Source organism: Vulpes lagopus, chromosome 10 (genome assembly GCF_018345385.1).
Source record: "Vulpes lagopus strain Blue_001 chromosome 10, ASM1834538v1, whole genome shotgun sequence".
In the NCBI taxonomy this organism is placed as follows: Eukaryota; Metazoa; Chordata; class Mammalia; order Carnivora; family Canidae; genus Vulpes; species Vulpes lagopus.
The window spans coordinates 96592835-96606235 of NC_054833.1; the positions used below are offsets into that span (position 1 = coordinate 96592835).

The 13401-nt window shown below is 41.4% G+C and overlaps 1 protein-coding gene across 1 annotated transcript in view; it reads right to left on the reverse strand.

Annotated features, from left to right (window-relative positions):
- Window positions 1–3186: 3186 nt before the first annotated feature.
- PLCG2 (phospholipase C gamma 2) overlaps window positions 3187–13401 on the reverse strand; it is a 150416-nt gene continuing 140201 nt past the window's right edge. The window contains exons 31-32 of the mRNA XM_041771700.1: window positions 8779–8963; window positions 3187–7942 (exon numbers count right to left, since the gene is read on the reverse strand). Of these exons, the coding sequence (XP_041627634.1) occupies window positions 7900–7942; window positions 8779–8963 (228 nt within the window). The 3' untranslated portion in view covers window positions 3187–7899. The remainder of the gene's footprint in view (window positions 7943–8778; window positions 8964–13401) is intronic.

Below are 13401 nucleotides of genomic sequence, written 5' to 3' on the forward strand. Positions count from 1 at the left end.
ATTTCCTACCCATTTCTTCTCCCTTCCCTTCTATTCCTTTTCACTATTATTTATATTCCCCAAATGAATGAGACCATATGTTTGTCCTTCTCCGATTGACTTATTTCATTCAGCATAATACCCTCCAGTTCCACCCACGTTGAAGCAAATGGTGGGTATTTGTCATTTCTAATGGCTGAGGAATATTCCATTGTATACATAGACCACAGCTTCTTTATCCATCATCTTTTGATGGACACCGAGGCTCCTCCCACAGTTTGGCTATTGTGGACATTGCTGCTAGAAACATCGGGGTGCAGGTGTCCTGGCGTTTCATTGCATCTGAATCTTTGGGGTAAATCCCCAACAGTGTAATTGCTGGGTCGTAGGGCAGGTCTATTTTTAACTCTTTGAGGAACCTCCACACCGTTTTCCAGAGTGGCTGCACCAGTTCACATTCCCACCAACAGTGTAAGAGGGTTCCCTTTTCTCCGCATCCTCTCCAACATTTGTGGTTTCCTGCCTTGTTAATGTTCCCCATTCTCACTGGTGTGAGGTGGTATCTCATTGTGGTTTTGATTTGGATTTCCCTGATGGCAAGTGATGTGGGGCATTTTCTCATGTGCATGTTGGCCATGTCTATGTCTTCCTCTGTGAGATTTCTCTTCATGTCTTTTGCCCATTTCATGATTGGATTGTTTGTTTCTTTGCTGTTGAGTTTAATAAGTTCTTTATAGATCTTGGAAACTAGCCCTTTATCTGATACGTCATTTGCAAATATCTTCTCCCATTCTGTAGGTTGTCTTTTAGTTTTGTTGACTGTATCCTTTGCTGTGCAAAAGCTTCTTATCTTGTACATCCACGTTTTTAGCTTTTCACTCAGCTTGTGAGATCCATCCATGTTGTTATGTGTTATCATAGCTCAGTCATTTGTCATCACTGTATCTGCTCCATTGTGTAAACACATACAGTTTACCAGTTCTGCAGTAGATGGACAAGAGGACTCTTCTGTGTTTGACCATTGTGAATAGCAGCACTGCGGACTCTGGTACGTGCCTTGTGGTGTGCGATGTGCATGCATTTCAGTTAGGTATATATTTAGGAGTGGAACTACTGGGTCATAGGGTATACATATGGTTAACTCGGTGGAGAATGTCAGATATCTTTATAATTTTGTAACAATTTATACAACAAGCAGTGTGCCAGCTGCTCTGCATTCTTGCCAACAGTTGGTAGTATTATTAGGCTTTAAATTTTTTCCTAATAATTGTGTGGCAGTATTTTATTGTGGATTTAACTTACCTTCCTCTTACGAATAATGAGTGAGCATCTTTTCATACACTTGTCAGCCACTTGGATGTCCTCTCGTAAGTTGCTTATTCATGAAACTTGCCCTTTTTTGAATGAATTATCTCTTGCCTATTGATTTGGAGGGAGGGAGCCCTATTTTGACCAAAGCTCTTTGTCAGATACGTTATTGCTAATACCTTCTCCCACCCTGCAGCTTGCCTTTTTGCTCTTCTGATTGCATCTCTCGATAAACACCGGTGGTGGACTTTAGTGGAGTCTAATTTAGCAGTCTTCCTTGAGGGTTGGTACTTCTGCTGTTTGTTAAAGGAGCTTTTCTCTACTCCACGGTAGTAAATACCTTCTAGAAATGTTACTGTTTTATCTTCTATTTTTGATCCATAATCTTAACTGGACTAGGCTTTTGCGTGAGGTGTAAGGTGGGGGTTAGATTTCATGTCCATTGGTGATACTGATAAAAGCTCACTTAATAGATACAAAACTGGCAAAGTAGTTGATAGCCCGGCAATCAACACTTGACTCTCTCCTGGACATAATTTGCATATCTGGGGACAAAAATCATCTTGATTTACAATGATAAGTGTAGAATCAGATGATCTGGAAATCTGATAGTCTATGTTATGTATTGTTCTTTGAATTATTCTTTGAACCAGTTGCAACATTTTACTGGTTCCTTGTTAATGAGTTAAATTTTTTGACACGTGTTCATTTTGTATCTTTAGAGAGTTCTAACTTTATCCATTAAAAAAGATAGGCTAGCAGTTCTAATTTTCTTTGCCTTTGCTTTTTGCTACTCCTTGTTTATCTTCTAAATGATGGGGTTTGTCATAGGCTGTTCTTACATTTTTGGTCGCTAGTACTAATCCAATCAGTGGCTGAGGGTTAGGGATGGGACAGTCCTAGGATACACAACGTGGCTCCCGGTTCACCAGGCACTGTTGGCAAGAAAATACAACGACTTGATAATTCTAGCATGTCCTATCACTTAGTTGAGAAATAAAAGTGCGTATAATAACCTCATTGCCCCTCTAGCACCAAATAATCTTCCAAAGATTGACAAACTGAAGAGTAGTCACGTATTAATTGTATAAACTCAGGTTGTTTTTTTGGTTGTTTTTTTTTTAAGAATTTATTTATTTATTCATGAGAGACAGAGAAAGACGGCAGAGATATAGAGGGAGAGGCAGGCTTCTCCCAGGGATCCCGATGTGGGACTTGATCCTGGGACAGGGATCACGCCTTGAGCCAAAGGCAGACGCTCAACCGCTGAGCCACCCAGGTTTCCCTGAAGTCAGGTTTTTAAATTGAGTGACTTTTTCTTGAAAGGAAGATAGATCAGTAACCTAGAAGAAAAGTGTAAGGCGATAGAAAAACACATTTTAGGAGCACCTGGGTGGCTCAGTTGTTGAGAGTCTGCCTTCGGCTCAGGTCATGATCCCAGGGTCCTGGGATCGAGTTCCCCATCGGGCTCTCCGCAGGGAGCCTGCTTCTCCCTCTGCCTGTGTCTCTGCCTCTCTGGGTCTCTCATGAATAAATGAATAAAATCTTTTAAAAACCCCTGACATTTTACTATTGTTATTTTTTACAGCGTGCAAGCAGGGGTGGAGGGGTGCAAAGTGGATAGAGAGAATCTTAGGCAGGCTCCATGCCCAGCATAGAGCCCAACCCAATGTTTGATCTCAGGACCCCTGAGATCATGACCTGAGTTGAAATGAAGAGTTGCTCTCTTAACTGACTGAGCCACCCAGGCACCCAAAAAACACATTGTAAGAAAAGAATTGTAAGTGTACCTTTCTCACAGATGAAGTATTTATTGTTTTTACAATAAGAGAAAAAAAAAAGATTAGTATTTAAAAAAAAAAAAACAACAATGACACAATAATTCAGGGAAGATTGCTGTATTTAGACCAAATCTTTATTTTTTAAAAATGTGATACAGCCTTTTAATTTTTACATTAACAGTAGCCAATATTTGTGTGACTCATTCACATGATTTTCTGTGTACCACAAGCACACAGTTTATATAAAAAATAAATAAAGCTTTAATAATGAAACACAGGTTTACAAATGCAGCTTTTTAAAGTCTACTGAAAAATAGGAAATGTAGAAATTTCTGAGAGACAAGATTATTGCAGAATCTGGTTCTTCAAGAAGAAAATATTTCAGAAAGGACAAAACCTGAGAGAAATCACGGAGTGTTTTTCAAGTGCCAATTTTGTCATCCTGCATATTTCTTAAACTACTTTATTAACTTTCCGTTGGCCAGAGTATGGCTTTTTAGGGTTGTCTCCAAAAAGTTAGCAGCCACCCAAGTTGAAAGTTAACTTAATTTTTTTAAGTACACTTCATACCCAGCATGGTGCCCAATGTGGGGCTTGAACTCACAACCCCGAGATTAAGACCTGAACTGAGATGAGTTGGATGCTAAATTGACTGAGCCACGTAGGTGCCACGAAAACTAACTTTATTCATTTTAAATTTGCTAAAAGGGCTGAGGCCTCTTTTAGCCATCCTTCTCAGATCCAAGTGCAACTTATCACTTAGCAGCCCTACATCAGCCACCTTAAAATTTAACGCTCCGAGACCTCTTTGGTGAATTTTGAAAATCTGAGTATTCCCCTGCACATTTTTAAACTGATATCTAAAATTTTTCATCGTAAATAGTTGCAAAGAATTCAAGTTGCCAGCATGTTGCAGATAATGCATCTTTAAATAAAATGGTTACATTCCTCTTTAAGTCGAGCCTAGAGGTGCTAAATACAGTAGCTGATAGACACTATCACCTGTTCAAAAATTACAGGAATAAGGCAATTTTTGATGGTAGGAAATACACCCTTTTTTGTTTTACTCCTTGAATGTGTGTTTTTACTCTACTTTCCTTCAAAATTTTAGCCTATTAATGTTCGGCTTTTATATTGTTTGTTTGCATATTTTATCACATTTCTATAATAGCCAATAAATCATAAGGCTTTATGTATTTGAAACTTCTGGATTGCATTTGATCAATAAGCTAATATAGTGCAAATTTTAATAATTAAACATACTAAAATTTCATTGGCAATGTATCACTCAGTGTGTTGAAGAAAGCTTCTTCCCCCCCACTTCATGTCTTCATGTTATTTCATGTCTCTGTAGATACATGTTACCCTTGTTAGAATGGCCACGGTATCCATCCTATTCTCCCTCTGCAATTTTATGTATGAAAAGTGTTGCTGATCTTTGTTCGCCCAGATAAGGAGATGGTAACAGAGTTTTTGTGATAGCAGGATAGCTGAATTCTCCTAAGTCCTTCAGAAGTTACAGGCTAAAATGCTGAGAAATCTTGGGTGTTACTTCAACTTTACTGGAATCAAAAGAATTGAGAGCCACCCGAATGGCAGAAGGATTTGTACCTGATTTGTACCTGAAGAGGCTTTCACTTCCCAAGCACTTGTATTTTAAATTTTATACCTTGAGTCACGCTCTATAGTTTAAAACTCACTATGGGGAAAGAGCTTGTTCTTTTGTAAGGGGAGAAAAAAGCATTTTCTGAGGCAGATGAACCTTAAGAAAGAGTATAAATAGGAAGGTAAGGATCTGAAAATTGATCCCCTAAAATTATTTGAGCTTGTATATTCCTTGGAAAGCTGTGGTAGACAGGGTAAGGCTGGCCCAATCTGAAGATCATTGGCCTTGGTGACTTAAATTTAGATCTTATTTAAGTCACAAAATATGTCAATTATTAGATTCTGTTGCCTGGCTTCCTTTAAATTTGGAATCTCTACACCAACATGGGCTCAAACTCACGACCCCGAGATCAAGAGCTGCTTGCTCTTGCAGCTGAGGCAGCTGTGCACCCCTGTGGCTGTCTCCTTAAGAGAGCAGCTGCCCTCAAATGTGTTCCACTGCACACTAGCCCCGTGAGATAGACATCCCTTGGCTCAAATGACTCAGGTCTAATTTGGGAAATGCAATATTCTACACCTCTCTTAACCGTGCACATTAGGATATCCAAGCTTCACAGCAGAGAAATTATTTAACTTCATACAACCTGAATTTCCCAAACTTCAATGATCTAACCAGTGTCCCCCTCCTTTGTTTTTCCATGGGATAAAACATAGTCTAAATGATATACCTAGAGAAAAAGTGTAACACGTACACAGCCATGGTTTGGATCCGCTATGCTGCTGCCATCTCTCAAGATGTCCCTATCACTATTCTGCGTGGTTTGGAACATGTTTTTATGATCCTCTATAGAAAATATAAGTTAAGAAATTGTGCTTATTTCATGACTGTTACACCACAATCTCAGCTAGATATATCTAGGTTGTGTGGCATCCGGCAGACTATGGGAAGAGTAGCGACATCACCTGTGCCTTTCACTTTCCCTGTTTTTCCTGAGAGAATCCTAGTACCACCTTCTCTGTTAATGTGTTACTCTATTAAGGAGAGAATGTATGAGCCAAAGCAAATACTCTCTAATGGTGGATTCAAATCACTGTAGCACTTAGGAGAAGGAGACAGTTTTAGGGAAAGAGTTCTTCCCAGCACCATTTATAGTATAACCCCCACCATCCCCCTGCATTTTTGCTGCATAGGTGCGGCTGGGCAGGGATTTCACATAGTAGCAGCTGAAAAGATGGTTTTTTTCCTTCTATGCCACACTGTCTTAATATGCCACCCTAGCAGAAAGTCCATTTTAAGCAGAAAGGGGATCCAGGCCTTTACTTAGCTCTTTGACTTTAAAATGAAGTGAAGTGGGGAGGTTTATGTCTTTTGCTCACTTCTGAGCTGAAAACGGGGGGAATGACAGCAGCACCTGAGCTCTATGGTGTAGAGGTAATGATGGAGGCAAAGGAAGTCTGGAGGTAGGGCTGAGGGTGCAATCATTAGGCTCCAGTGGCCACCTGGCCAATGGCAAATGGGGCACTGGGTAGAGAGTCTGCAAATTCCTTCCCTGCAGCACTTCCCTCCGTGTCTTTGCATCTCACCTCTATTCAAAGTTGCTTTGGACATTTGCTACCATCAGGAATATTCTTCACTTTAGTTGCTGACTGCAAAATAAGATAGCAACTCCAGTTTGACGAATAAATATCACAAGATAACAGCTCCGCCTCATCAGACTATACTCCAGGCTTTAAGGAAAGTAAAATGCATTTCTTTCAGGAGCATGGGGATAGATAAATTCCAGAACAGTAAGCATGGCTTTTTTTTTTCCCCCCTAAAAAAACTTGTTTTTTTTTTTTTTTTACGTCGTGCCCCTGACCTCGGGCACAGTACTTGATGTATAGAGGTGCTTAAAAACTTCTGTGGAATGCAAGCATAAGGTCTTTTGAACACACACAAAGCCTGGCTGGTTTTCATGTACTTCCCAGTACATGCAGGCTAAGTCCAGGGTAACTAGGGAAGGGCTGAATGCGTGTCTACTATCCAGTTCCAACCAGTAAATCCACCAGGTTAACTGCTAGTTGGTCCTCCTGAAACGATCGTATTTTTTCTCACCATTACCTGCCCCCCCACCACACACCCAAATCCGTTCTCAATTCCCTCTGACCAAGTCATGAGTCTACTGAGTCATACTCTCCACCTCCAAACTATCCTTGCCTTTAAGAAGCCTTATTAAATCACCACACTGTATGAAGCATTCAATCGTATCAATATCAAGATGTAGACGAGTATCATCTTGTCCTAGGTGGGTCTGCCTCTTTGGTGATGGCTGGAGGTAGGTTTTTTTCTGTAGTTTGCTAAGGCTTAAGGCTTAGCTCAGTGCTCCAGAAAATGGGATAACCCCAGAGGGCTAAACTGTGATCATCTTTTTAAGTTGGTAAATGACCTCTTGTCTATGGAGAGTTGCAGACACGGGGCCTCTCCAGCAGTCATGAGGCCAGCTCACAAGTGGGCAGAGATGGGGGCGGGGTGAGAAGTGGGCTGAGCCTTCCCAGTGGGTCTTCCCAGTGGCCTGACAGACTTCTAAATCAAAGTGGCCCTCACCCCAATAACTCCAGTCACAGAGTAAGTCTCCATCGTCGACTGGAAAGTTGTCCTACTGAACAGAGATTCCATTCCTCAACCACCTTTGAGGCACAGGCTGCAGGTCTGTCTAGACAGCTGGCCAGTGGTGGCACCCACGGAGCAAAGCCTGGCACACGGGGCAGCTGGGGGCAGGGCTCCTCTTTGGGCCCTGGTGAAATCCGATGGCCTTAACTGTGGAATCATTTGCCTTTTGGTAAAAATTCTTTTCAGAATCTAATGAATTAGTTCCTTACATATGGGGCTCATCCTCCGTGGAAGTCAGTTACCTGGGTCTTTAGAGGCTGGAAAAGGAAGGCTGTTCACTGTACGGTCAAGCACAGGAGGGTTAACTCATCAAGATTTTCACTGCTTTTATTCAAGGAGGTTTGGAACATGTTTTTATGATCCTCTATAGAAAATATAAGTTAAGAAATTGTCCAAGATGAAAAAAATTAGGAAATAACCCCAACTCATGCCAGTCGGATCTTCAGAAATGTCATCTTGATGCCAGTCTTGCAGAGAGGATGACCTCACGGATGAGCATGTATCCAGGGTCTGAAGAGAGGACTTTCTCCTATACACACACACGCGTGTGACACCCGGACACATGTACCCCAGCGTCTAGGAGTAAAACCTGCTGTTGCTGACTCGCTTCTCTCTCAACCTGCAACAAAACAGATTTCACCATCGTGAGTTAGGCTCAGACATGGGCCATGTGCCGAATAGTATAAACTTCATCCACTCTCTGCAGGGCCTTCGTGGCTGGGTGGTAGAGGGCTGACGGTTGGCCAAGTGGGCTCCTCCTGGCAAGACATGGAACCTCTCTGAATCTGTTTCCTCACTGGGCATTGCACTGGGGTCACTGCTGCTCTGCAGGCTGCAGTGTGGATGAAATGAACATGTGGGTGAGGAGTCTACACGGTTTCCCACTGGAGTCTGCTCTGGCGGTTCAGGGCAGTTCTGTTGAGCAGGATTATCTGGCACACTGCAGGACACTAGGCAGGCGTGGCTGTCCACCCCTCCCCGGCACCTCACATTACTTCTGCAGTACAACCAGAAGCATCCCTTGCGGGTGAGGAAGATGAGGTCTGCCCCAATCCAGAACCACTGGATGGGGGAACCTGACCAGGCTCTTTAGAAGGTAGTGGTCTTGGGACACCTGGGTGGCTCCGTGGTTGAGCATCTGCTTTGGCTCACGGCACGACCCCAGGTCCGGGGATCAAGTCCCACATCAGGCTCCCGGGGGCCCAACATTACTGCCTGCAGGAGCGAGACCTGGGCATTTTTTTAAAAGATTTTATTTATTTATTCATGAGAGACACAGAGAGAGAGGCAGAGACACAGGCAGAAAGAGAAACAGGCTCCCTGCAGGGAGCCCGACGTGGGACTCCATCCTGGATCACGCCCTGAGCCAAAGGCAGACGCTCAACCGCTGAGCCACGCAGGCATCCCTAGAGACCTGGGCATTTGCAGGGGAAGCAGGGGTGGGGAGCAGCCTACCTCCGGTTGCACTTCTCCTGGTACAGCTGGAGCTGGTTCTCGTTGACGTTGAACTCTTTAACGAGGGCATCCCGGTTGGCGTTGCGCAAGTTCTGGTGTGTGTCGTACAGAAAGAGCTGATTGTTGAGCTCTTCCTGCCGCCTTCGCAGCTGGCGACAGGAGGAATAAAGTTCCTCTTCGCTCTCCTGGAGGGGAGAAAAGCACCAGGAGGGGACCGTGTGGGACTCTGTCCCTTCACAGAGTGAGTGAGGGGAGCGGGAGAGTTTTGCAACTGGGATTATCCCCGAAAACACAGGGCCCATTTTAACCAAAGCTAAAACTCAGTTATTTACTCCATTGAAAGCAAGTGATCTGAAAAACTCTTGTTCACAATAAAGGGTGGCCTTATGGAGAACCACTGAGATAACTGCATTGCCCACTGATCCTAATGCCTAAATCTGGGTTTTCATTCTCCATCACCTTCTAGTCCTTACCCAAATGCAAAGGGTCTAAGTAGCTATGTGCTTTTAAAGTAGAACACAACAGAGAAGGGGGAGAACAGCCTAGAATGAGGACAGAGAGGGAAGCAGAAGCCAGCGAGTCTTTTGAGACCCTAAAAGGCAAGATGACACACTATGACACGGATGAACCCTGAAAACATGAAGTTAAAGAAGCCAGTTCCAAAACATCACGCACACTGATTCCATTTATATGAAATGTCAAGAACATGTAAATTCCTGGAGACAGAAAATAGTGGTTACCGGGGTGGGGGGTGGACCGAACTAATGAGCAAGAGTTTCTTTTTTGGGGTGATGAAAATGTTCTAAGATTGATCGTGCATTTTAAATGGGTGAATCATACGGTATACAAATTGTATCTCAAAGCTGTTACCCCATCCCTCAAAAACCAAGGTAACCTAGATTACACCCCCCAGAGGTGGCACACAACTTAGTTCTAGCCAGTAATGGTGTCTTTCTCCCTCTGCCACCACTGTGAGCATGTGACCCAAGCCAGGCCAATTCCCAGGGACTTTGGTTGGTGGTCTTGGTAGAAATGAAAATATTTCTTGGGGATCAGTTCAAAGAGCAGTGAATGTTTCTAGCTGCTAGCGGTCCCCTTGCTATCCTGTAGAGAAAGTTGGGAATGAAGTCAAAAGAGAGGGAAATAGAGCCACTGGGTGAGCGCCTGGATCCAGCCATGACTGAAGCTACCTGCCCTTAAACTTTGCAGTTGTCTTACCCAAAATATTCCCTCCACTATGTCAAGAAAAAAAAAAAATTATCACAATAAGCAGTTGGGATTTCAGCATGGGAGAAAGAGGATGTTTTACTCCACTGATTTTTTAAATTGAAGTATAGTTGACCTACAATATTAATTTCAGTTGTACAACATAGTGACTTGACAATTATATACATTAGGAAATGGTTACTGCAATAAGTGTAGTTCCCATCTGTTACCATATAAAGTTATTTAAATATTGAATACATTCCCTATGCTGTACTTTTCATTCCCATGACTTATAACTGGAAGTGTGTTCCTCTTAATCCCCTTCATATGTTTTGTCCATCCTCCCACCCATCCCCTCTCTGGCAACCACCAGTTCTCTGTATTTGAGTCTATTTCTGTTTTGTTCATTTGTTTTGGTTTTTAGATCCTACATCTAAGTGGAATCCTATAGCATTTGTCCTTCTCTTATTTCATGTAACATAATACCTTCTAGGTCCATCCATGTTGCTGCAAATGGCAAGATTTCATTCTTTTTTATGGCTGAGGTACATTCCATTGTGTATGTACCACATTTTCTTTATCCATTCCTCTATCAGTAGACACAGGCTGCTTCTATATCTTGGCTACTGTAAATACTACTACAATAATAAACATAGGGGTGCACTTATCTTTTTGAATTAGTATTTTCATTTTCTGTGGGTAGATTACTAGAATTACTGGATTGTATGGTATTTCTAGTTTTAATTTTCTGAGGAACCTCCATATTGTTTCCACAGTGGCTGCACCAATTTACATTCCTACCAAACCTGCACCCCGATGTTTCTAGCAATGTCCACAATAGCCAAACTGTGGAAGGAGCCTCGGTGTCCATCGAAAGATGAATGGATAAAGCAGATGTGGTCTATGTATACAATGGAATATTCCTCAGCCATTAGAAGCGACAAATACCCACCATTTGCTTCAACGTGGATGGAACTGGATGGTATTACGCTGAGTGAAATAAGTCAGTCGGAGAAGGACAAACATATGTTCTCATTCATTTGGGGAATATAAGGGAAGGGAGAAGAAATGTGTGGGAAATATCAGAAAGGGATAGAACATAAAGACTCCTAACTCTGGGAAACGAACTGGGGGTGGTGGAAGGGGAGGAGGGTGGGGGGTGGGGGTGAATGGGTGACAGGCACTGAGGGGGGCACTTGACAGGATGAGCACTGGGTGTTATTCTGTATGTTGGTAAACTGAACACCAATACAAAATAAATTTATTATAAAAAAGAAAAACACTGAATGAGGTTTTCTTTTTCTGTTGCTAACGTGCTATTTTTTGCTTTTTGATGCTAGTCATTCTGACAGGTGTGAGGCTGGTATCATTGTGGTTTTGATTTGCATTTCCCTGATTAGTGAGTTTGGGCATCTTGTCACATGTCTGTCGGCCATCTGTATGTCTTCTTTGGAAAAATGTTCAGGTCCTCTGACCATTTTTTGATCAGACTGGTTTCTTTTCTGGTGTTAAGTTGTATGAATTCGGTAGGTTACCTTTTCATTTTGTGGATGACTTCCTTTGCTGTGCAAAAAGCTTTTTAGTTTGACGTAATCCCACTTGCTTATTTTTGCTTTTGACAGATGCAGAAATATATTATTAAGGCCAATGTTCAAAGGGTTTACTGCCTGTGTTTCCTTTTAGGAGTTGTGTGGTTTCCGTTCTTACATTTAGGTCTTTAATTTATTTTGGGTTTATTCTCGTGTGTGGAACAAGAAGTAGTTCAGTTTCATTCTTTTCCATGTAGCTGTCCAGTTTTCCCAACAGCGTTTATTGAAGAGACAGTCTTTTCCCCATTGTATGCTACTGCCTACTTTGTCATAGATTCATTGACCACATAAGTGTGGGTTTATTTCTGCACTCTCCATTCTGTTCCACTGATCTACGTGTCTACTTTTGTGCCAGTACCACACTGTTTTGACTACTACAGTTTTGTAGTATATCTTGAAATTTGGAATTGTTTCAGCTTTGCTCTTTCTCAAGATTGCTTTCTCAGAGAAAAGGAATTGCTCAAAGGCTATTCCTCTGTGATTCTATACAAGTTTAGGACTATTTTACTTTTGTGAAAAATGCTCTTGGGATTTTGATAGGGATTGCACTGAATCATAGATCACCGTGGGTAGTATGGACATTTTAACAATATTCTTCCCATCTGTGAGTATGGTATAACTTTTCACCTAAAAACAAAAAAAAACAAAAACAAACAAAAAAAACTTTTCACCTAATTGTGTCATCTTCAGTTTCTTTCAACAGTGTCTTTGGATTTTCAGAGTACAAGTTTTTCACCTCCTTGATGAAATTTTCTAGTTATTTTATTCTTTATGATGCAATTGTAAATGGGATGTTTTCTTAATTTCTGTTTCTGCTAATTTGTTATTAGTGTGCAGAAACATGACAGATTTCTGTATACTAATTTTGTATCCTGTAACTTAATTCATTTATTACTTATAATGGCTTTTTTTTTGGTGGAATTTTTAGGATTTTTCTATATATAGTATGTTATCTGCAAAGTTTTACTTCTTCCTTATCAATCTGGGTTCCTTTTATTGTCATGTCTCATGGCTGTGGCTGGGACTTCCAGTACTATGTTGAATAAGACTGGACACCCTTGTCTCATTCTTGATCTTCGAGGAAAAGCTTTTAGCTTTTCACTGTTGAGTCGGATGCTAGCTCTGTGTTTGTCATATATGACCTCTACTATTTTGAGGTATGTTCTGTCTACACTCACTTTGACAGTTTTTATTATAAATGGATGTTGAATTTTAACAAATATTTTTCCTGAACCTATTGATGATTTTTAGCTTTCATTTTAGTAATGTGATACATACTCTGATTTGTGGATAATGAATCATTCTTGCATCCCTGAAGTAAATCCCCTTGATGGTGGTGAATGGTGCTTTTAATTTATTGTTGTTTTTACTTTGCTAATATGTTGAGGATTTTTACATCTATGTTTATCAGGGATATTGATGTGTAATTTTCTTTTTTTCCTTTTTTTAACTGTATGTCTGATTCTGGTATCAGGATAATGCTGCCTCACAGAATGTATTTTGAAGCATTACTTCCTCTTCTGTTTTTTGGAATAATTTGAGAAGGACAAGTTACTGACTCTTCTTCTTTAAATGCTTGATAGAATTCACCTGTGAAGCCCTCTGGTCCTGAACTTTTGTTTGTCGTGAGTTTTTTGATCATTGGTTCAATTTCTTACTCAATTTTGGAAGACTGTAGGTTTCTAGGAATCTATCCATTTCTTCTAGGTTGTCCAACTTGTTGCTGTATAATTTTTGGTAGTAGCGTTTTATAATTCTTTATATCTCTGGTGTCAGCACTTATGCCCGGGTGGGGTGAATGGTGCCAGCAAAGTTGATGGAGAGGGTC